General features: G+C 46.6%; 4 protein-coding genes across 4 annotated transcripts; all 4 read right to left on the bottom strand.

Annotated features, from left to right (window-relative positions):
- Positions 1 to 68: 68 nt before the first annotated feature.
- On the bottom strand, positions 69 to 1,603 carry LACBIDRAFT_318320 (uncharacterized protein; the record flags this gene model as incomplete). The annotated part of the gene is made up of 8 exons (XM_001879301.1): positions 69 to 335; positions 387 to 419; positions 476 to 719; positions 763 to 873; positions 932 to 1,081; positions 1,133 to 1,355; positions 1,413 to 1,431; positions 1,487 to 1,603. 8 exons carry the CDS (start codon positions 1,601 to 1,603, stop codon positions 69 to 71), a joined length of 1,164 nt encoding a protein of 387 aa, XP_001879336.1.
- A 1,557-nt stretch (positions 1,604 to 3,160) lies between these two features.
- Positions 3,161 to 4,747, bottom strand: LACBIDRAFT_293771 (uncharacterized protein; the record flags this gene model as incomplete). Its single annotated transcript, XM_001879300.1, has 5 exons — positions 3,161 to 3,402; positions 3,458 to 4,026; positions 4,076 to 4,225; positions 4,420 to 4,460; positions 4,522 to 4,747. 5 exons carry the CDS (start codon positions 4,745 to 4,747, stop codon positions 3,387 to 3,389), a joined length of 1,002 nt encoding a protein of 333 aa, XP_001879335.1. The 3' UTR covers positions 3,161 to 3,386.
- A 1,692-nt stretch (positions 4,748 to 6,439) lies between these two features.
- Positions 6,440 to 6,840, bottom strand: LACBIDRAFT_318317 (uncharacterized protein; the record flags this gene model as incomplete). Its single annotated transcript, XM_001879299.1, has 2 exons — positions 6,440 to 6,776; positions 6,831 to 6,840. The coding sequence occupies 2 exons, from the start codon at positions 6,838 to 6,840 to the stop codon at positions 6,634 to 6,636; spliced, it is 153 nt and encodes a 50-aa protein (XP_001879334.1). The 3' UTR covers positions 6,440 to 6,633.
- A 5,683-nt stretch (positions 6,841 to 12,523) lies between these two features.
- On the bottom strand, positions 12,524 to 13,278 carry LACBIDRAFT_325856 (uncharacterized protein; the record flags this gene model as incomplete). The annotated part of the gene is made up of 3 exons (XM_001879298.1): positions 12,524 to 12,567; positions 12,628 to 12,718; positions 13,036 to 13,278. 3 exons carry the CDS (start codon positions 13,276 to 13,278, stop codon positions 12,524 to 12,526), a joined length of 378 nt encoding a protein of 125 aa, XP_001879333.1.
- Positions 13,279 to 22,221: the final 8,943 nt, after the last annotated feature.

Raw genomic sequence — 22,221 nt, 5'->3', positions numbered from 1 at the left:
CTTTGCACGAAGCTTCCTTATACTTTTTAAAAACAATGAGACAACGATTGAGCGAGACGTTTGGACCTTCAAAGGCGCGACATTGATTGGACCGCGACCATGGGGAACACATCAACATTGCCACTAGTTTCTTCCAGAAGAAAAGTATCCGGATCTCTGCTTGGCGATTTTCCCGTATCAGCTTCATGAATACTACTTTGCACTGAGACTATCGAGTCAAATACGACGCTCGTCGGTTGCGCTTGCCGTTCCCTTGCGTCGACGTCGTCGCGACCTTCATCGTCGAGTCCCTTGCCCAGACCTACTCGGACTATCATCAAAGTTGGCATTATTGCCTACGAAACTTGAGGTCAACTTTGGTAGGACCTCGGAATAATAAAGCTTACCACTATCCGCATGACGATAGACGCGAAGATGAGCTTGAAAGGACATGGTCAGGGACATATAATATACCCGCAGCGAAAGAAAAACTTACTTTGTATAGGGAGGAGCTGTACTTGGAGAATACGAGGTAGATAAAAATGCAGGTCGAGTAAACAACGGCCGATTCTACCCTGTTAGACAAACCCGTTCGGTTTACTGGCAGAAAATGCGCAGCCAGGGGCTTACAAAATAGAGATAATAGTGTTGTAACGTCGAATATGTCCCGGTCGCAGGATAGGCCTTGCGATTCGGGAAACCCAGAAAATACGACCAGCTGAGATAATTTGTGGGGGTTTCTACTATGTCAGAATAACTTCAGGACGAAAAAGGATAATTTACCTGTAGCAGCGGTTACTATGATGTTGATGGAGAACACCATCCAAAGATATATCGATGAATAGGTGTCTTGAATAAAAAATAATTGCGCTTCGGCCCCCGCCCATCCCCAGACTTTGTAACGCGAGTCAATCGTTGAGTATGCGTTCCAGGACATTGGAAAAATGCGTACTGGAAACGGCTAGTAGAAACACTCCTGCAACAACAGCGGTATAAATCTGGCGGCCCCACACGGCGTAGCATCGGTGAAACTGAAGGCTGTTCAGGTCTCCCGTTCAACAAAAATAAAATTGCATTCACCAATAGCATGTCTGCAATTAAACTGGGAACGGGTCAGCATAACGGAAAAGGAGAGTAGGAATTTTTTGGTTACTTATTCGCTACAAAAATAGGGTTCTTCGGATACCTGCACGTTAATAAATGGGTTTCATCCTCGAAGGGCATTCGAAGGCCTCCGACAAGTAGTCCTAGAGAGATCGCGACGTCTGCTGTCGATAAAGCAAACATGATGATTGCCGATCCAATTATGAACGGTTTTACGAGTCGGCGTGACAGGAATATGTATGCGCAAACGCAAAATAGAATACAGTGGATTCCTATGGAGGGAGGTAGGTCGTCATAGAATTGAACAACGTGGATACGTGTCTGCTCACCGTACAAGAGGACTTCTACCTGAAATAAAAGAGAAGGAATGACTATTAGATTGGAACGGAATTGAAGGACCCACCAGTATTGCTGAATTTATGGCAGCGAGAAGATGCAAGACTGGCTCTGGCTCCGAGTCGAATAGCTCAACTATGGTCCCGCTCCGCAGCCCAACTCGGATTGACTGGAGGATGGGCATTGTAAAAGAAGTGGCCATTCCTAACAGCTCTTCTTAGCATCTGCAATGCTTAAGTATCAAATCCCTGGGGAGGAATTTCACGGGCAGGGTCGGTCAGGGGGAGTGGACGAGGACAGACCGCCAGGCGAAATATAAAAATAAATTTCTAAGATTGGCATCGAAGCCAGGGACCATCCTGGACTATCGCACATTGATAAGTATAGCTCCCGACTTGGGGCCCACCGGGCTTTAATTCGAGCACTCAGCGAGTACCGGGAGAGTGGCTGCGTGGTGACCGGGCTTTGTGTCGTATTATCCTCGAGGGAACCGAAACCCCAGTCGCGTATTGTTCATCGAATAGTTTCGCAATCTTTCACGCGGGTTCAACGGTAGTATTGTAAAAGTGTCACTGGGGCCAATTCTTGTTGCGCGGTGAACAAGATACTAGTAGGTCGCAACTCGGAGGGAATAATGCTGAACGGTTAACGCCATTCAGGCTGCTTTTTTGTCGAATTTAGTGTGAATAATTGAGAGGTTGAACCTGGACGACCTTGGACGACCTGACCTGAAGATTTCCCTGAGCGGAGGCAAAATCAAAGAGTCCGAGTTCCTGTTTCGCCTTGATTCGTTACAGAGTGAGTGCCGGACCAGACAGAGAAGAAAAGAAAAAACCGTTTACTGTTTTTCCACGAGTTATCAAATTTGGTGTGGGATGTAAAAAGCGTATCCTCTACGAAAAGCGGAGAGAGGTAGCAGGACGCTGGGAGGCAACTGGAGGTTGGACTCGACTTGGGACAGGGACGGGTTCACCATCACCAGGGTTGTATATATTAGGAAGCAAATAGTGAATTCTGATCAGAATTGAATTAGATTCACGCTGTTCTCGGCTATCGAGTGAGGAGGAGTGAGGCCGCCAGCTGCAGGTCCCACATTAATTATTCCATGGCTTGAGCGTGGTAAGTAGCGCTTCAAGCGTAGCAAAAAGCTCATCGGCTTACGAGGCGTCAGACTAACATTCCAGCTGGTAGCTTTGAAAATGGATTAGCTCAATGGACTCTCTCTCTCAGTGCCCGCTGACTGGATTGAACAACCGACCTCACCATTACGAGTGGCGCGCTCTACGACTGAGCTAAGCGGGCGTGAATCAACACGTCTGACAAGCCTGAACAAAACAAAAAAAAGTGTTCGGAGCGAAGCAAGTATTATTTCACAAATTGACAGCACGATCTGAAGCTACATCTTGATTGTTTTGCAATGCCCGCTTAGCTCAGTCGTAGAGCGCGCCACTCGTAATGGTGAGGTCGGTTGTTCAATCCAGCCAGCGGGCAATCACCCAGTCAAATTTGGGACTTTTATTTTTTGCTTTTGTTGTGTTTGAGCTGGACCCAATTGCAAGATTTCATACTGTACTAATACGACATCTCTTCTGGCCCTTTCGGGCGTGACACGTTTTGACCATCTCTTCACGACTTCAAAGCTTCAACAGCCGATGTGATGCGTGACGAAGAGTATGAGCTCTTCATCCAAACAGGGGCCATCGTCGATTTGAAAGTTAAAACATGCAGAAAATTCTTAGATGGTGGGGCAATTCTTGTTAGAAGTAGATGGAATATGCCAAGTATTGTTTACATGGCTAGGGCGCCACAGGCACCAGAAAAAATAGGAAAAAAGGAAAATTTTAAAAGGCGAGGAATGGCTTCAAAAGCCGGTGTGATGCGTGACATCACGCTCCCTTCCCTTCCTTCCAACGCCTCTGTGATGCGTGACGCGAAGAGGTGGTCGTATTAGTACTAGCCGCATTTGATTAGAAATTGGTATTACTATTAAAAAATAATCAGCTTTTGGTTAGAAGTAGCATGGAGGTATGGAACAGACGGAGACTCAGAGTTCTGCATCCACTGTTGCACCTTCACTTTACTAGCCTCTTGAGCGTGCAACTCTTCCGCCTCCGCTCGCCTCTGTGCTTCTGCAGCCATCGATTCAGGAGTTGTACCCTTGATCAACATGGAGAGCACAAGGATATCGTCCATTGCCTGAAGCATTTCAGGTGAGGTGTCAGAGTGCTTTCTTCGTCGGTTTTTCTTCTCCCCGAGTGGATAATCGAGATCTTTCGAATCATCGGACTCCATGTTTTGATCGCTGTCGTCACTGATATGCGGAGGGGCTGGTGGTATTGGTATTGACTTGTAGCTTTCCGTAAAACGCTGTTGCATCAAGTCCTTGATTTCCTGTCCTCTGCCCCAGCGTCGGTAGGCAGCGGCACCATACATGTAGTCCAGCACGATGGTGGATGGCCGCGGTGTGCCTGTGCCTCTCATGCATGCATCAGACTGTGGTGTTTGTGAAGGATACGTTTCAAAATGTTGAAGGGTGATACGACGGGACGGCATTGGGCCTGTCTCAACGCGAGGGATGTCGGCAGGTTCTAGAGCGAAGTTGGGCGTCTAACCTTCATCTGATGAACAAAATTCAGAATTTATATGCCTCACGCACCACCAAGAACGCGCAACTCCCCGCCCCCAAAAGTTTATGCAAATCCGGGCGCAACAGCAATCCATTCTCAATTGAGTTGATGCCCAGATCAACGGATTCTTCATTGAGGTCGTAAAGATGCTGACGGTCTCGAAGAACAAATTCAATGTACTAGGAGAGCATTCAGCAAGACGATGACGTTGAGCGACGAAAATGTATACTTCATCCCCTTTGCTCTTAGAAAGTAGGTGCGCTGCTTCACAGTACCTGCTCGGCATCTTAGTGCAGACACACGCCGGACCGTCTCGTGCGATTACACCAGTACGAAAAGTTGAAGAACGCAGTGTTTGCGCAGAGGATGTTACCCGGTCGTCAATTGCATGGAGATCAACGAGGCGATACTCCCCTTTGAAAGGTAAACAAAACTGTTAGCGACGAGCAACAGATATGGAATCTATGAACATTACCTTGAGGCATAAAATGATATGCCTCAGCCAAGTCATTGAGGCTGATGTCATAGTCGACAGGGAGGCCATTGGGTCTCGTAGCGAGTTCTCCACGAACCCCGCAAAGCGTGAAGAGCAGAAACCGAAGCCATTTGACTGGGCGCAGGGTAAGCCTCTCAATATCGACGAGAGGGATAGAAAGCGCAAAGATTTGTTGATTATTCATTGGTAGGTAAATGTTGACCATGTTGGTGGTGGCAGTCAAAGTAAGAGTCTGTTCGGATCTCAACCCCACCCTACGCTGCCAGTGGTAGATGGATTAGTAAGCGCCGCCCTACGTCATAGCCCGCGCTCATGCCAAATAAGGTAATTAAGGGTCCATCCCTTGGAACTCCACAGAAGACGACGTTGGTTCTCGTTGGTTGGCGTGTTTAATATTATGATCCCACCTTACCCATCTTTCTTTGTTCTTCAAATCGAGGTGAAAAAAAAGGATGTAGTATTGTTGCACATTACAGCAAGATGCAAAAACGTAGACACCTCTCCAAATTTCCCAGACTCCTCGCTTTGTACAAACAACCGCATTTGGTGCAACTCCGCCGCACGACGCGTCATACTTCATGGCGCGCCATTTTATTATATACTCCTACAAATATGGTACTTGTATATAATTTCTCTTTTCCCATCTTCAAATATGTCAGGGAACTACCGCTTTATATCTGCCGAACAAAAACGGCATCTCATTGTTACGAGGGTTGATAGGAAATGACATAGATGAGATGCTAGCGAATGCACGGAGTGGAGGTTGGTGGAGCGAGGACAGAATGTTTGCATCACTCTAAGGTAGGCGGGAACTATATGGCAGGATTTGAATTCGTGATTGATCCAATCGCTTCTCAAGACTATTTTGGGACCACTACTATTAGGTAATCTCCACTCTCCAGAACCTGACGACGCTTGAAATATAGCACAGATGTGATACAAAAATGCAAGTAGAAAATAGAGCATATTTGTGACTCCTGGTCAACTGCCAGTGAATGGGCAAGTGAATGGGAGTACAAGATTCGGTCCGCTGGAGATCAGAAAAATCGGCTGAACTCGCATGGTCGAGGACCTTATATTATTATATCCGACACAGAACAGTACCAGAATATATGTATTTATAATATTTAGTAGGCTTTGGAGGCTGGCACCCCGTAAATAAAAACAATGCTTCTATATTAACGTTTTTTTTTCTGGATTTTTATGTTCCAAGCTGTCTGCCATTGGTAGCGTCCACCTTGCGTCCACCGTAAAAAAAAAGACTACTGAAGAAATCTTCATTGACTTGTTTTTATGCTAAGTCGTTGCTTTTGTCGCGGAGCATAGCCTTCGGATTCTATTACCAAACATGAGAAAATTTAAAGGAGCATACATAGTTTCCATAGCATATTAGCGTGTAAGTATGATAATGTTGAGTTTGTGCATCGTGTCGCAACTCTCATATGAGACTTGCAAGTCAATGACTGTCCAATTAAGTATTATCATTATTAGTTTTCACCTGCAAGTTTATCCATACTACTAAAAACCATTTTTACTGTCTTTGAACAGCCTTGGTGGTTGAAATATTATCGAATCCTAAGCAAGAGAAATAAGATTCGGCAGATCCCAGCAGCGGAAATTGAATTCTCATTGGTGAAATGCGTGCGTCGGAAATAGTGTTTGGAAGTCCGGTCTCGTGACTGGAAAAAGACCGTAACCAGACCGGACCAAGACCGCAAAAGACCGGACCTGCGGTTACAGTCTTTTATTTTTGAAATGTAAAGACCGCAAAAAAACCGGTTAACGTGAACCGGTCTTGACCGGTTTGGACCGGTCTTTTGTAATCCCTTAAATACCCTTTAAAACGCAGCCAAGAACGTACGATTCGGTAAAAAAACGAGAGAGATATGAATTAAAATGTAAATTACTTTTGGGAATAATAGATGTACCAGACTTATTTTATAGAAGCACCAATTCCTAACGGAATTTAACGTTCTTGGGCTCGTTTTGAAGCTATTAGAGATGTTAATAAATCTACCGATTCATACTTTGAAAATATTGGCCTAAAGACCGGTCATAAACCGGTTAAAACCGATGCAGACCGAAACCGGTCTATAGACCGCAAAAGACCGCGGTCTGCGGTCTTTTTGCGGTCCGGTCTGGTCTTTTGACTTCTGGGGAAAAGGCAGACCGGTTACGGTTACGGTTAACGCCCCTGGGCATCAAAAAACCGGACCGAACCGGACTTTCAAACACTAGTCGGAAATCAAAATTCTGCCATATAGTTCCCGCCAACGCTAATCACTCACACCCGCTCATTTCCTAAAGCGGTTGTTTGTACAAAGCGAGGCGGAGTCTGGGAAATTTGGAGAGGTGTCTACGTTTTTGCATCTTGCTGTAAAGAAGTTCAGTGTGTATTTGCCATGAAAAGGAGCGGGCTGCGATCTGTGTATACAAGTAAAGACACACTCCCCAAATCGGGACAGCGACACATAGGGTCATAACGCGACACATAGGGTAAATTGCTGACACATTGATGTGTTCCTCCTTTCTAGTGTGTCGATTTTACATGTGTCGAATCTGTGTCATCGCGTGCCTGCTCATCTGGCTAACTTTAGTTCCTTTTTTTTTACAAGTTCCCCTGTCCAAGTCCTTCTGTACCGGGTAAATGGCAATATAATATGTATTTCTTATCTACGAGAAACACTTTGCATGGGAAGGTATACCTACACATGTACTACATGATGTAGAAGTAGGAAGTAGCAACACCACCTCTCCCCTTCAATAACGACCCCTGGCTAATCGTTTGTTTTGGGCTCGCGTTCGGGTTGTGTTCCTACGTCGGGGCTGGTTGTGCACGCTGGCGTTCGGCTCAACACGTCGGTGTTGGTTCGTAGAGGGGGGCGTTGGGTCATGTTATGTTGGCGTCACGAGGTTTTCTGGTTGTGTCTGCTGATATGGGGTATGCGAGGCTCAGGAAGAGAGTGGGGGTGGAGGATGGGGGCAGGCTGGGGAATTGTCGATGGTGCTATTGGTCGTTTGCCGATCGTGGTCGTGGGCGCCCGTGTCCGTTTGTCGAGGGTGGTGATGAGCCCCCGTGTCCCTGTGGACATTAGTGGGCGCTCGTCGTTGTCCGTCGATCGTGGTGGTGGGCCCTCGTGGCCATGTGTGGGTCGTTCATGGAAGCTTGTGAATTGTGGTGGTGGGTCCTGGTACCCAATCGTCAGAGATCGTGGTGCGCCATCATCGGCGTTCCTTGATGGTGGTGCTGGGCGCGCGTGGACGTTGGTGGGCGCTCGTCTCCGTCCGTCGATGGTGGTGCTGGCGGGCCCTCGTGGCCGTTTGTCAATCCTGGTGGTGGGCCCCGTGGACGTTCGTTGGTGGTCGTCGCCGTTCCTCAATCGTGGTGGTGGATCCTGGTGGCCAATCGTCGATGGTCGTGGTGGTTGTGAGAAGAGAGGTAGTGACGTGTGACATCGCGTTTGTCAGCTCAACCCAAATGGGATGTGTCCAACTGTGTTGCAGCTCAGCGTTGTGCGGGTCGGCGACCTGAGGTCACAGTCACCGACCGTAAATCGTGAGAGAGTCACCAAAGGTCATCAATGGTCAAACATTCACAACTTTGTGCGGTGCCATGGGGTCCTACCTCTGGGTGTGTGCTATATCACACTGCGCGGTCTTCTAACGCTGCACAGTTATTCCTACATCATATTCTGTATCTACCACTGTTCTAGATTCCTCTATATCATGTTCTGTATCTACAGTCGCGGACAGCCAAAGTCAACCAAGTTGATATCTCGGGAAGGACTAAATATTTTGACATTCTGACTTCAGATTTGAACTCAGGATGTGAAAATACGTCCAAAAACACCTCTTTGAAGTTTTTCCCACGAGAAATTGGGTTGGCCAAAATTTTGGACTACTTCTGTCATCTAGTAAGGCTCTTCAGCGGCTCTTAAGACCCCCTTGGCAGGTTCCCAATGCCGGAGGTGACCGAAAAATTTAGTGGCACTTGCCAAACATTGTAATTCTGATTGGAAATCAGTAATATACAATCTGCTAAAGGTGGGAAGAGGAGGGGGGTCAAAAGGACAGGGTTCATTGAGGGTCCATGGGGGTGGGAAGACCCTGAATTGCCATTTTAGGTAGTTTAAAATCATTTTTTTCTACAACAACGGCTCATCAGAATTTTCCCAAAGTCCAGGATCAGATGCAGAACTAAAAAAGGAGTTGATTGCGCTATTTTTCATGATTTTAGGGGTCCATTTGAGGGCCGGCCAATATTTTGGGGGTAAAATTTCTCATTTCATCGATTTTGAAAAATTGGCTCGTGGAAATCGAAGCATTGAGTCCTAATCTTCACGTTTCTGCAATAAAAAGTACTATTGAAGGTTGTGCAGGGTCCTCACATCATGATCACAAAATTAGTTGACTTTGGCTGTCCGCGACTGTACCACAATCCATTTTGCGTGACCTTAGGTCACAGACTCACAGTCAACTGTAGATCGTGAAAAAGTCAAATCCATCCACCTTGAAATCTCAGAAGTGTCTACACCTAAAATTACATTACATAATATATGAGGACACCCCTGGCACCCTGCAAAGTCGCGGTCATGTTTGGTTGCGAAATGTCACAGTCAGTGACAGTCGGCGACTTTCAGAACAGTTGCGCAACTGGCACAACGCTGTTGCAGCTTCTCATATTATCCTTCCTGTTCCGTGCCCCTCGCACGATGATTATCCTCCTCTTCCACGCGTTGAGTGTGATGACTCCTCTTCCACACATCGAGTGTGATGACTCCTCTTCCACACGTCAAGTGTGATGAACCTCTACCACACATTGAGCATGATGATCTTTCTCTTTTGTGTTGAGGGTGATAATGTTTCATGCATTATCTTTGGAGTTGTCATGCATGACATATGCACATTTCTTGTCCTTTCTGTTACATATCATGCACATAGATCCTCCTCATTTCCCTGTTTGATATATCCCTCATCTCCTGCACCTTGCTTATGCCTTTGATCCTTCTACAGATTTCTCATGCACCCCCTGGAACGCAGGTGTGCACTCTTGACATCAAGAAATTCCATCACATGTGTCCGGTACTTCCTTCTCATAAACCTTGGCTCGTTGTCCAAGGGCCTTCCAATGATTTCTTTATCAATCATGCCCACCCATTTGGAGCTGCTTGCACCAGCAATAATGCTGGTATGATTGCGAATGCCGTCGTTGACATCTGGAGGGTGGAAGGGGTCTTCCCACTTTCCACAGTGATGAATTCCTTACAAAGTATCCTCCACATTCGCTGATCACCGACTTGAACTGGTGGCTGATAAAGCTTACTTTACCAGGGGTGTACTGGTCTCTTCGCCCTTTAGGTCCTTTATCAGATCTTGGGCTGTATGTCGATGCCTCCACATCGTGGGGCATCAGTATCATCATCAGCGGTGAATGGGCCGCCTTCCAGCTCTCACCTTCTTGGAAGATTGAAGGCCGCGACATTTGCTGGCTTGAGACAGTTGCTATTGAACTCTTGGCTCTTTTCCTAGAGGCCAAAGGCCTTCGTGATGCTCACTTACTTGTACACTCCAATAACCAAGGCACCATCGGTGCTCTTGACAAGGGCCATAGTGGGAATATCTATCTTAATCTTGCTGTTCACCAAACACACCTCCTTCTTATGTCCACATCTCTTGTGTTCAAAACCATCTATATTGAGTCTGATGCTAATCCAGCTGATCCTATCTCGCGTGGGGAACCAGGACCTGCTGGGAAGCAAATCTTCCCAACCTTTAAGCTCCCTGATGAGCTATCTCCTTGTTTTCTTCATGCCTAGGTTAGCTCCTTTTCTCTCTATGGTCGCTTTCCCCCTGCCTTACTCTAATATTTTATCTAGCTTAGATCATCCTTTCAAACTGGCGACACATGTTGTTGAGACAAGTGTGGGTGGTTCATCCCTTGTTCCTCCACGCCCCACACATCATCCTATTCTCTTGAATCCTTTTAAGCCTCGTTCTACCACATCTCTTGCACCTTCTTCAACATCACGTACCCTTTCACTTCCTACAGCTACTCCACCATTGTCCTTGCCTATCAAACACCTTGATCCTGATATCTTACCTCTCTCATCTCGACTTATCAAGCCCAGGAAGCCTCACACCAGCTGTCAAATCTCCCAGAACTCCCTACGCCCTCATGTTGCTGCTGTGGATCACCTATTTGCATGGGAAACACCCCATGCTGCTCGTCACAGACAATACCTCATCGATTCTCTCCCTCCACACTTAGTTAACAGTGCTATGATGTCCATCCGTGGCACATATGCACCTAACACGAAAACCACGTATGCAGCTAGCACCTTGCACTTCACCCAATTTTGCAATAGGTGGGGGATCGATGAGGAAGCACAAATGCCTGCTTCTTACCCACTTCTTTGCGCCTTCATTGGGGAATATAAAGGAAGACAGGCTGGGAATACCATACACTCCTAGCTCTCTGGTATCCATGCATGGCATGTTGCTCATGAATCATCATGCCCCTTGGTTTGGAGATGATGAATGGGTTCAGCTTGCCTGTGTATCTGCAAACAAGGAGGGAACAAAACATAAACGCCCTCTGCGTGCCCCTGTCTCCATCAAGCACCTCTTAGCTCTTCGCCGTGCTCTTAATATCTCTACTCCTTTCCATGCCGCGGTTTGGGCTCTCACCTTGTGCACATTCTTCAGTTGTCGGCAGCTAGGTGAGCTAGCAGTTACTACTGCAGCAGCGTTCAATGAAAAATATCATGTCCTTCACTCTGTTATGTGCACCATTACTCTTTCAATTTTATATTTCTTTCTTATGTTTCTGCAGGATCACTTTCCGTACCTTGTGGGATGGCTCTTCCTCTGCAAACTTCCATATTCCTTGGACCAAGACCACTAAGGAACTTGGTGCTTCTGTGATCCTCACTGCACAGAATGACATTCTTTGTCCTGTAACTGCCTTGAGAAATCATCTTTCTGTTAACTCATCTGTTGACCAGTCTGCCCCCCTTTTTGCATACACCACTGCTTCTTCTCAGTCAAAACCCCCTCTCAAACATGAATTTCTAAGTTTCTGCACCCAGATCTGGTCATCCGCTATGCTTGCACATGTTCTCAGTCACAGTTTTTGTATTGGTGGTGCCGTGGAGCTTCTCCTTGCTGGTGTACCACCAGAAATTGTTGCTGCGACAGATGGTTGGACTTCTCTGGCCTTCCTGCTCTACTGGTGCCGCATGGAGGAGATTTTGCCAATGAGCACCTCAAAAGCATACTACAAGTCCCATCTTGACTCATTGGCCGCAATTTTCAAACAGTTCCATATCCATAACAAAATCCCTTTGGCGCTCATCGTTGCCTCTAATGGGAACCTCTCCTTGTAATTCTCCACCCATCTTTACTTGTATTTATATTGATCACCAGCATCTATTATTATACTGATTTATTCTTCCTGTATTCTTAACCCACAAAATCCTCTCCCACAATGCTATCCTGTATTTACTTGTCTATTCTGTATTTGTATTCCAACTTATAAACTTTCTCCCAGAGTGATGCTTCTTTGGGTAGTTCCTCTGTGCTGAACCAACCTGCCTGTTGTGAGCTTACACTCTGGTTGGTATAGCTGGTTGGTTTTGCACAGCTTCCCAGACGCTCAGGTCTTGCCTGCCTTCCCAGATCTTATTGCTCTCATTTTAGATCTGACTCAAGCAAGCCAGGCAAGCCCTAGGCACAGACAAGTTATCCATGTCTACGGATTTCCTGTATTTAAATATTTGCTATATTTAATTACTCCTTCCTCCCTATATTCTATAGGACGCTGGAGTTATCTCATTCTGTGATGAGCAAGCACGAGGAACGAGTGCAAGCTCATTATCGGATAAGATAATGATTGAGCATCAGAACGAAACCAAGTGTTTGTACTCATAAGTACAAACACTTATCTATGTCTCTGAATCTTAGACAAGGAGACTACAGTCATTCACCGGCCAATGAGACACCACGTGACCATGAGCCTCTGCTGCGCTGTTCAAACGAAGAGAGATCACGAGGTAATAGCAGCAACAAGGGGTCGCTAAGGCGAACCCCAAATAACGGAATGTCCAATGAAGTCCAAGAGAGAATAACGGATGTCCAATGAAGTCCAAGAGAGATTAACGGATGTCCAATCATGTATCTAAAATAAAATGAGAAAAAGAAAAAAGAAAAGAGGGAGAGGAGGGAGGGCCAAGAAAACTCTGGAGAGAATCTGCGAGAGGTACGGCATATCAGTAAATGAGCCGGCTGAGTTTTACGAGCCTTCTTACTATCTGGCAAACGAAGTCTGAACCAGATAGATGTAAGAAAAGTGGACGGCGTCCGAAATAGAGAGAGCCTCACCAAATGACCAGTGATTAAGTGTTGATAAGATAGATAGGCGGAGCCTAGAGCGAGATCACTGTGCATTTTGGGTGAGCATGCAGCGCATGAAGATGGAGGGCGCGGGGCGCTTACCTGGGCTGGATAGACGTGGTCTGAAGGAGAGCCAGCACCAGGAGAGGGGGAAACGACACCGACATCTTCTCCTAACTCAGCATCTGCCAAACTTTGGCACTGAGTCAGAGGTCGGTGTCGAGACCGTGTGTGGTGAGCGGAGCTCGAGGAGAAAAGGCCCGGCGAGGCTGAGCTTTTCCTGGGAAGAAGTTTGAGTTGGCGCAGAGGCCTACGAAATGCCTCCTTACCCTTGGAACCCGCCATTACGACGAACAGTGAAACTTGTTTGGGTCCTCCTAAGACGACAAGGATACATTTTTCCTTGAACTAAGTTCCATTGGAAGTACAGGAGTAGTATAAATAAATTCATGTAAGAAATACATGAAATGAATGGCTAATAACTGTGAAATATGCAATTTTTTGCAAAAGAAATTGCTGATTTGTAGTGACATGAATTTCATTGATGGACTACCAATGGCTTTGAGGAGCTATTAAGGGGGCAATTCACATCCACATATTGCCTTAGTATTAAAAGATTCCGTCAGCCTCGAAACTATCCATTTTTCATTCAAATAGGCTACGTAAAACACAGAGACTGTGCAAGGGGTTGTAGATTAAAACATGTGTTGGATGCATGCACATCTCTCAACGGTTTTTATATTCAGTGTCATTTTTCTACTTCAGCATCCAAATCACATAGTGCTCTTCACCTTACCCATGCCTGGACGACCCAAGTCTCTAGCTGAAAAGGCTGCAGTCATCCATTGGCAGCATGATGATCTCATGTCATGTGCTCTCCAGGCTTATCTCACTGAATTGAAAAATCCAAACCATGGCGCTCGTCGTGGGCTTCGCAAAATCTGTAGAGATTTTGAGAACCTATATTTCAATGAGACAGGTGTCAAGATCTCCCTTAGTCATGCTACCTTGGCACGTTTATCTGACGGTGGCCACACTCGTCTGGAGGCTCAGGAGCATCGCCGGTGGCTCACAAACATCGAGGAAGATGTTGTTGTTAATTTTCTTCTGGAGATGGGTCGGCTCGGTTGGCCTGAGAACCATCGCTGCATTAGAGAGCATGTCAATCTCATTGCTAATGCTCGCCTTGGACCGAAATTTCCAAATGAGGGTGTTGGCAAGAATTGGACTGCCCGTTTTATGCAGAGGCATTCCGATCACATCAAAATGGTGGATTCTCGCCCTCTTGAAAGGCTGCGTGCGCAGGCCGCTAACCCCAATGCAAATGGCTGCTATTGGGATCTCCTTCATGACACAATTACCACGTATAAAATTAGACCTGAGACAACTTTCAGGGCTGATGAAGCTGGATTCCAATCGCGTGGTCAAGAGCGTGAGCGCGTCGCTGCTTCACGCACACAGAAAGGACCACAGTATCAGCAAAAGGCTGGTACCCGAGAAAATACCACGGTTATTGTTACCATCTGCGCAGATGGAACATCGACACCGCCTACCGTTATTTTCAAGGGTTCTGCATACCAAGTGAGTTGGGGAGAGAATAATCCTCTCAATGCTTTGTGAGTTTTCCTCTTTTTTTCTTTCTTTCTGACCTGACATTTTCATAGCATTGGATATCAAAAGAAAGGTTGGACATGCAGTGAGATTGGCATTGAATGGATCAAAATCTTCGATCAACAAACAAAGCACAAGGTCAAGCCAGGAGAATATCACCTACTTCTGGTTGACAGACACAATTCTCACTACACCGTTGCTTTTCTCATTTACGCACGCGAGAACTACATTATTGTTCTATGCTACATCCCACATGGCACCCATATCTATCAAGGCCTTGATGTGGTTATTTTCTCTCCACTCAAGAAATTGATTGGCGAGGAGCGCGACAAGTGGCTTCGAGAAAATGGGGCAGCCATGGATAAGAATAGCTTCCTCACTGTGTATGGAAAAGCCCATGTTTGTGCGCTCACCCCCAAAAATATCAAGGCCGCCTTCAAGAAGACTGGGGTGTGGCCATTCAACCCAAACGTCGTAACAGCAGAAATGCTCGCACCAAGCAAGGATACCTCATGTGAGGCACATGTTCCTCTTCCCCCTGACGACCCCGCAATCGATGTCCTTGTGACAATGTTACGAAAGCTTGCCAAGATTGATGAAGCAGAAGATGAACCCATCTCCGAAGCCCCGATTGCCGGTCCATCAAACACTAAACACGATGTGATCAATGAAGCGATCGAAGGGCTGTCACAAACCAAACTTGCTCACCTCATCTCAACCACATTGACGACATCCCATGATACGATGCCTACCACCATCACCCATACTATCTCCCACCCCCAACCATCTCCTCTTCTCTCCATTGAGCCGACGACTGAGACCGAGGTCTTGCTGCTTGCCGCACTTCAAGAGTCCCACAAAAGTAACGAATACCTCACGAACCGAAACATCGCCCTGCAGGCAGGGAATTTGCTGAACGAGGCATATTGTGCAAAAGCAAAGGGTGCACTTCAGTTCCAGGAGGAGAAGAAAAAGAAAAAGAAGTGGCAAGGGACTCTTCCAGATGGTTTACCATGTGTCTTGACAGGGGATAGGTTCTATGAGGAACGAGTGAATTTTGAGAAGGAGCGTCGGGCAGAGGAAAGGGAAAAGGAGAATAGAAAGGACTTACGAGCGGAGTGGAAAGCAGCGAAGGAGAAGTGGCAGCAGGCTGAGGATGCATGAAAGGAGCTGAAAGAACGTGAGACTGCCAAGTACGAGGAAGCATTGGCAGTATGGAAAGCAGCGAATGAGGGGCAAGGGCGTGGGCGTGGGCATGGTGGAGGTAATGCTGGACAAAAGCCAGTTATAGCCGCAATTCCAAAACAGGTGCCTCCACCATTGTTGAAGGACTTTCTAGCAGGCCAGACTGGAACAGGGCTTGCAGAGGAGGAGGAAGGGGAACATTTCACAAGCAACGACGACGACGAAAGCAACGGCAACAACAAAAGCAACAACAGTGACAGATAAGGCTTATCTCCGATTATCAGATCAGGGTGATCTCAGATCTAATGTGGGTGTCTCATTCACCCATATATGTCCACTTTCCATTCCTGACAGTGATTTCAGTGCAGTTGGCCCCAGTCTCGTTTGTTTCGGCCGAATTTTTCTCTCAACACTCACATTAACCTTGTCCACCATCTTGTACACGTATATTTTGCAGAGGATATGTACCTAGACACACCTATCAATTTTTATTTTCAGTGTCTCATTAGCCGGTGAATGACTGTACATCTCCTTGTCCTTCAGACTATCGTTCTGACATGGGAAAAAGAGTCCTTTCAACCTCAGTGATTTTTCGAACCCACCCACCATCCCTCTCAGCGTCTGTATAGCTGGTTGGTTTTGCACAGCTTCCCAGATGCTCAGGTCTTGCCCGCCTTCCCAGATCTTATTGCTCTCATTTTAGATCTGACTTGAGCGAGCCAGGCAAGTCCTAGGCACAGACAAGTTATCTGTGTCTATGGATTTCTTGTATTTAAATATTTGCTATATTTAATTACTCCTTCCTCCCTATATTCTATAGGACGCTGGAGTTATCTCATCCTCTTGTCATCCTCTGATCCTCGACACAGTGTCGAGGATGAGCCTTATCCCCTTTCGGGGAGTGTGCCGCCGTACGTATATGAGGTCTTTATCATGCCCCACTGATTCCTGCCGGATTCCGGTCATTCCTGTGGAATCCAGCGGAATCCAGATGAATCAAATTTGGCAGAGACACCAGCCAAAATGACATTCCAGGGGACAAATATTCCTCGGGAATGATGTCATTCCTGATTAGTAGCTGGAATGGTCCCCAGAACGGACAAAAAGGAATGCAACCGGAATGCAATGTCCAGAATACACATTACTAATCAATAATATTAATAAACATTAATATGCCCATGCCCAAATCAATCCTCGGCATTTGTGAGTCTCGGCAAACGCCGATGATCAATTTGGCATCATCAAACAATCAACAATCTTTGTCTTCTAACCACCACCATCGTCGTTGACAACACCCTGGCACGCCACGTCACCACCCTCGCCAACGGCCACCACCAGCCACAACCGTCGCCATTGCCGTTGCCGTCACCGCCCACTGAGGACAACGACGGATGACGAGGATGACGACACATCAGCGGACAATGAGGACGGCCACACATCAACAGACGACAATGGACAACAAGGATGACGCCACGTCAATGGACGATGACAGATGACGAGGACGACAACCATGTTAATGGATGACAACCACATCAGCGGAGGATAGCCACATCAACAGATGGCCACAACCATGGACAAGGACGTGCCCCCGACAATGGGAAACCAAGGTGCCACGTCGCTGTCAGCGACGTGGCAACAAGGTGAGTGCCCCATCCCAACAGGTCTCATTAACGACCACCACGACAGGACAGGTGCTCATGACAATGAGCGCCCGTTGACGATGAGTGCCCATTGACGAACACCACACCACATTACGACATGATGACAATGAGTGCCCACAATGTAGAGTGCCCACCCCGTTGGCAAAGACGACGACGAGCGCATACGACGACACCANCAACACGCAACATGACAGCAACGCGACACGACAACGACAAGGGCACATGACGACCATGTGCGCCCACATCATTGAGCCTTTCTTCCCTCCCTTTTCCCCCCCTCCTTGAGCCTATCTTTGTCCTCTCCCCTCCCTTTTCTCTCCCCCTTCTTTATCCATCTCCCCTCCCCTTTCTCTCCCCCTTTCTTTTCTCTCCCCCTTCCCTGTCCCTCCCCCTTCCTTGTCAATCCCCTATTCCTTGTCCCCCTTTCCTTTTCCCTTCCCCCCTCCCTCCCCATTTCCTGCTCCCCCCCCCTTCCTTCTCCACCACTCACTCTCCCCTCCATCACTCTCCCCTCCATCACTCTCCCCTCCATCACTCTCCCCTCCATCACTCTCCCCTCCATCACTCTCCCCTCCATCACTCTCCCCTCCATCACTCTCCCCTCCATCACTCTCCCCTCCATCACTCTCCCCTCCATCACTCTCCCCTCCATCACTCTCCCCTCCATCACTCTCCCCTCCATCACTCTCCCCTCCATCACTCTCCCCTCCATCACTCTCCCCTCCATCACTCTCCCCTCCATCACTCTCCCCTCCATCACTCTCCCCTCCATCACTCTCCCCCACTCCCTCCCCCCTCCCTTTAACACTCAATGTAGTAGAATAGATTTATGTAGTTCTATCAAATACCCTGTGCTTCTCCCTATTCAAGTCTAAATATCATAAAGAATTCTTAGAAGTTATGAGCATAAGGTCTGAGTTGATTAAGTCACATGACATCTAGCTAAGCTTGGAATTTTCCAGGCTCCAAAATATGTGTTTTAGGCCATTTCTGTCCATTCCTGTGCCATTCCTGTGGATTCCTGTGTCATTCCTGTGGATTCCAGTGCCATTCCTGTCCATTCCTGTGGATTCCTGTGCCATTCCTGTGGATTCCAGTGGAATGGCTCCATTCCTGCAGGAATCAGTGGGGCATGACGAAGTACTGGGTCTATATTGTGAGCAGTGCAAATCTATCCATCAGGAAAAAAAGTTTTAGCTGATAGATCGTCGGTTAGATCAGTAGCACATCATACCTGTTGTAGTCATCAATAGCTTGGCACATTTCATCATCGTGCTGATCGTTGTCTGTAGGCCGTTGGTCTGTTGCATTGTGCAATAGGGTTGACAGAGGTGCCGCCACATCTATCGTCGGGTCTGTAGCTGCTGCCAAGTGCTACAGTGGCTATCAGTGCTACCAGGCTCTCATAGGCAGGTTACTTAAGTATCATGTTTTTGTAGTTAATCAATCAATGTTTTGAGATGCAAAGGCTTTTAATTTAGTGTGACAGACATTTGAAGACAAAAAAACTATCTAGGTAGATCTAGGTCTCTGTAGGGATTGATATAGAGGTGGGAACTTTGGTCAATCTTTGCACCACACTTGTCCATTGAAACATCCCTGCACCAGTCGATTCACGGGGACAAGAGAGAAGGCCACTAACAATGGCGATGCCACATAACTCCTCACCATGAGACCACGCCACCTTCCTTCCATTCCCTTGTGTCATGCGTGTCGTCCTCAATGTTGTCGTCAGTTGAGGGAAACAATGGAGTTGCCAGAGGTGGGATAGATGGATCCACATGGAAATGTAGGTGGCATGAGAGTGCCATCTTCAGCTGGAGGCAGCCTGTAGAAGATCATTGACCCTCGAGATCTAGCTGTGCTCATGGACGATGGTGAGCCACCAATGGAGAGAGCACAGCAGTCTTCGGAGGGGATATGGTTGATGTGTGCTGGCTCTGGAACCCGGACAGGTGAATGGAGATCAGAAGGCGGGAGAGGCAAAATATTCAAAGGAGGATGAGTGGGGAGAACAGGCAGTTACGGCGGTTGTGTTGGGTGCATCGGAGGAGGAAAGCGGAGGAGAGATGGAGTCAGGTATTGACAAGAGGCATAGATGGACACTAGAACATCCACAAGTAAGTAAATCAATCACCCACCATAAATGCATGAAAAACATACAGATCTCCAACTCCAGGTAGTCACAAAGAACACAATCGCCAGGCCCTTAAACACCGCCACCCGTTCACACAGGAGTTTTAAGAACTGGTCGTCCACTGTGCTGTAGCACGACCCGATGTTCTGAAGGGCCGTAGAGGATGTATAGTCACACAGCGCCTGATCCCCAACCAAAGAGGAGTTGTCTGAGGATGAAGGAGGTGAATAGACTGGGAGGATTAGTGTTTTTGCTGAGCACGGAGAATATGCTTTTGAATTTGCAAGGGTGAGTGGGGAGTGTGAAGGAGATGGATGGGAAGGGACGAACCCAAAGATGCAGAATGCGGCCACAACGTGTGGACAGGATGAACAATATCCAAACAATGTCCCACCACTTCTGGGGAAGCTTCCCCAGTACATCAACAGTCGGCTGTGAAGTGAGGAAGGTGCAGACTATGTCGCAGGTGGATCTGTCAACGTGAACACAAGGCGGCCATGTGAAAACTGCTGAGGCAAGACTGCTGGTTGAGCTGCAGCTCTGGCAATGAGAGGATGCTGAGGTTGGATGTGTTTGGTGTCGAAAAGTTGAACACAAGTCTGTTGAAACTCCGACACCATGTGACCATGATATTTTTTTTTACATATTGTTCTTCCCTCCCACCACATTGACACATTGATGAGAGGCCCAATGTGTAAGTCTTTCCAATTCCTCACAACCGCTATTAACAACAGCTGCTCAAGCTCAAGGCTAGGCAGCCAAGCCCTGAGGTCACATAGGTTCCTCCCTTGCTGCATAGCCAGCAGCAAGGAGGGGTTCACAGGGGCCTGAGGTGAGTACCTGCCCACACTGGGCCATTCCTTTCCCTGTGCTTGCATACTTTCGATGTCTCTTATCCATGTTTGTCATATTCACACCCCCCTTTGCCTCCTCGTCTCTAGAAAGTTTGTGCTTTCGTCCTCTTCATCTCCAGTCAGCGTCCTTTGTCCACGTTCTCCGCACTTACAGCCTCCTTTGTCTGCCAGCTCGTCCGTGCGTACTTTCATCCTCCCTCATCCGTGCCATACTCATGCCCACCCCTTTTCTCTCTTCGTTTCCAGGTTGTGTGTGCTTTCATCTGTCTTTGTCCATGTTTGCTGCACTCACACCCCCTCTGCCTCCTCAGCTCCAGGCAGTGTTGACCACCTACCCTCAAGCATGTGTAGCATGTCTGTGTGTGCTTTCATCCTCCCCCATCTGTGTTCACTGTACTCACACCCCTCTTTCTCTCCTCACAGATTATAGCCGGCCGTGACCACAGTATTGTCAAATGGCTTCGGCGGTGCTGGTACAGCTATGGGCAGTACAGTATTCCTTTTTGTTCCATAATACTTGCTTGGCTGATTATTCTTTTACTCATGTCGTAGTCAGCATGCTGGTGCAGGCATATGAGGAGAGCTTGGAGACAGATGGATATGTTTATTGATCAGTATCACCTTATTTTATAGACAGCATTTGTAAATCACCAGGAGGGGGAAATATATATGTATTGGTTTTTTCCCATGCTATGTTGTACAATACTATCTATGTCTGTCTATGTACAAAAACTGGACTTCCATACTATGATGCTATGGGGGAGTATGTCGTGAGCAGGTGAGGCTATATATGTAATTATAGTATTATATAAACTGACAGTGATGCTATGGAGTGCTATATAAAGGGGGGGTTGCAAAAGTGCTACCATAGCTACCACGACTATATTGTGCAATGTGGTAACCACTTTTTTTCCTGATGTCCTTCAGGACAGATTTACAAATATATGGCATTTACATGTTATCTCCTCTTAAATGCCGATTCTGACTCACTTAAATTAAAAAATGTACTTCTACACTAACTGGGCAAAAAGATTGTCTGATCATTTTTTGGACAAAGTTGGTGCTATAACACAAGAATCAATCATTTTGAGAACTAAGCTCTAGTGTATAAAATATAGCTAAGGAGCTGTAGATTGTATATACCAAGTCTGGGGATGAACAATTGAAAACTCAGGATAAGGCAGGGAATTGACTGTGACAAGTGCCAAAAATGGGATGTAACAAATTGGGAAATTCTGAATGACTGCAATCTACTGAAAGCAATTCACAACTTGAGGAAGAGATATTTTTAAAACTGGATCTCCCTGCTATTGTTATGAGTTTCATAAAGTCTCTGGGCTAGAAAAAATTACATCCTCCTCTAAAAGGTAAATTTGAACTTATTCTCCATTTTATGTATTTTTCACTCAATATATTTGTTGGAATGAGGTAAAATGACTCCCTATTGTTGTTTGTAGTGTGTGTAATAGAAAGGTAGGTAGAAATGTTAAAATGAACATTGCATGATGTCTGTAGAAGCTAATTCCCAGAGTTTTTCTGGAAGTAAACAAGTATCTACAACATTGGTTCTTCATTTCTGCAAGAAGAAAAAATGCTACTATCCTTTTGAATTGATATATGGAGACTCAGGATGTCTTTTAAACAATGCCTGAAGTATAGCATGATAGCAAATAAATTTACACTGGGTATAACTTGAAAAGTTCCCAATAAAAGTACTTTTTGCATAGAGCAATCATCCTGGACCAATCCTTGACATTTTTCTTGGTGAATTGGGGCTGAAAATATTTCACAAGGCACTTCTCATGCCTAGTAACACTATCCCAAAAAAATAAACAGAGGT

Source organism: Laccaria bicolor, genomic scaffold (genome assembly GCF_000143565.1).
Source record: "Laccaria bicolor S238N-H82 LACBIscaffold_8 genomic scaffold, whole genome shotgun sequence".
Classification (NCBI taxonomy): Eukaryota; Fungi; Basidiomycota; class Agaricomycetes; order Agaricales; family Hydnangiaceae; genus Laccaria; species Laccaria bicolor.
Note: the sequence above shows the minus strand (reverse complement) of the source record. Positions and strands in the feature narration are given on the sequence as shown.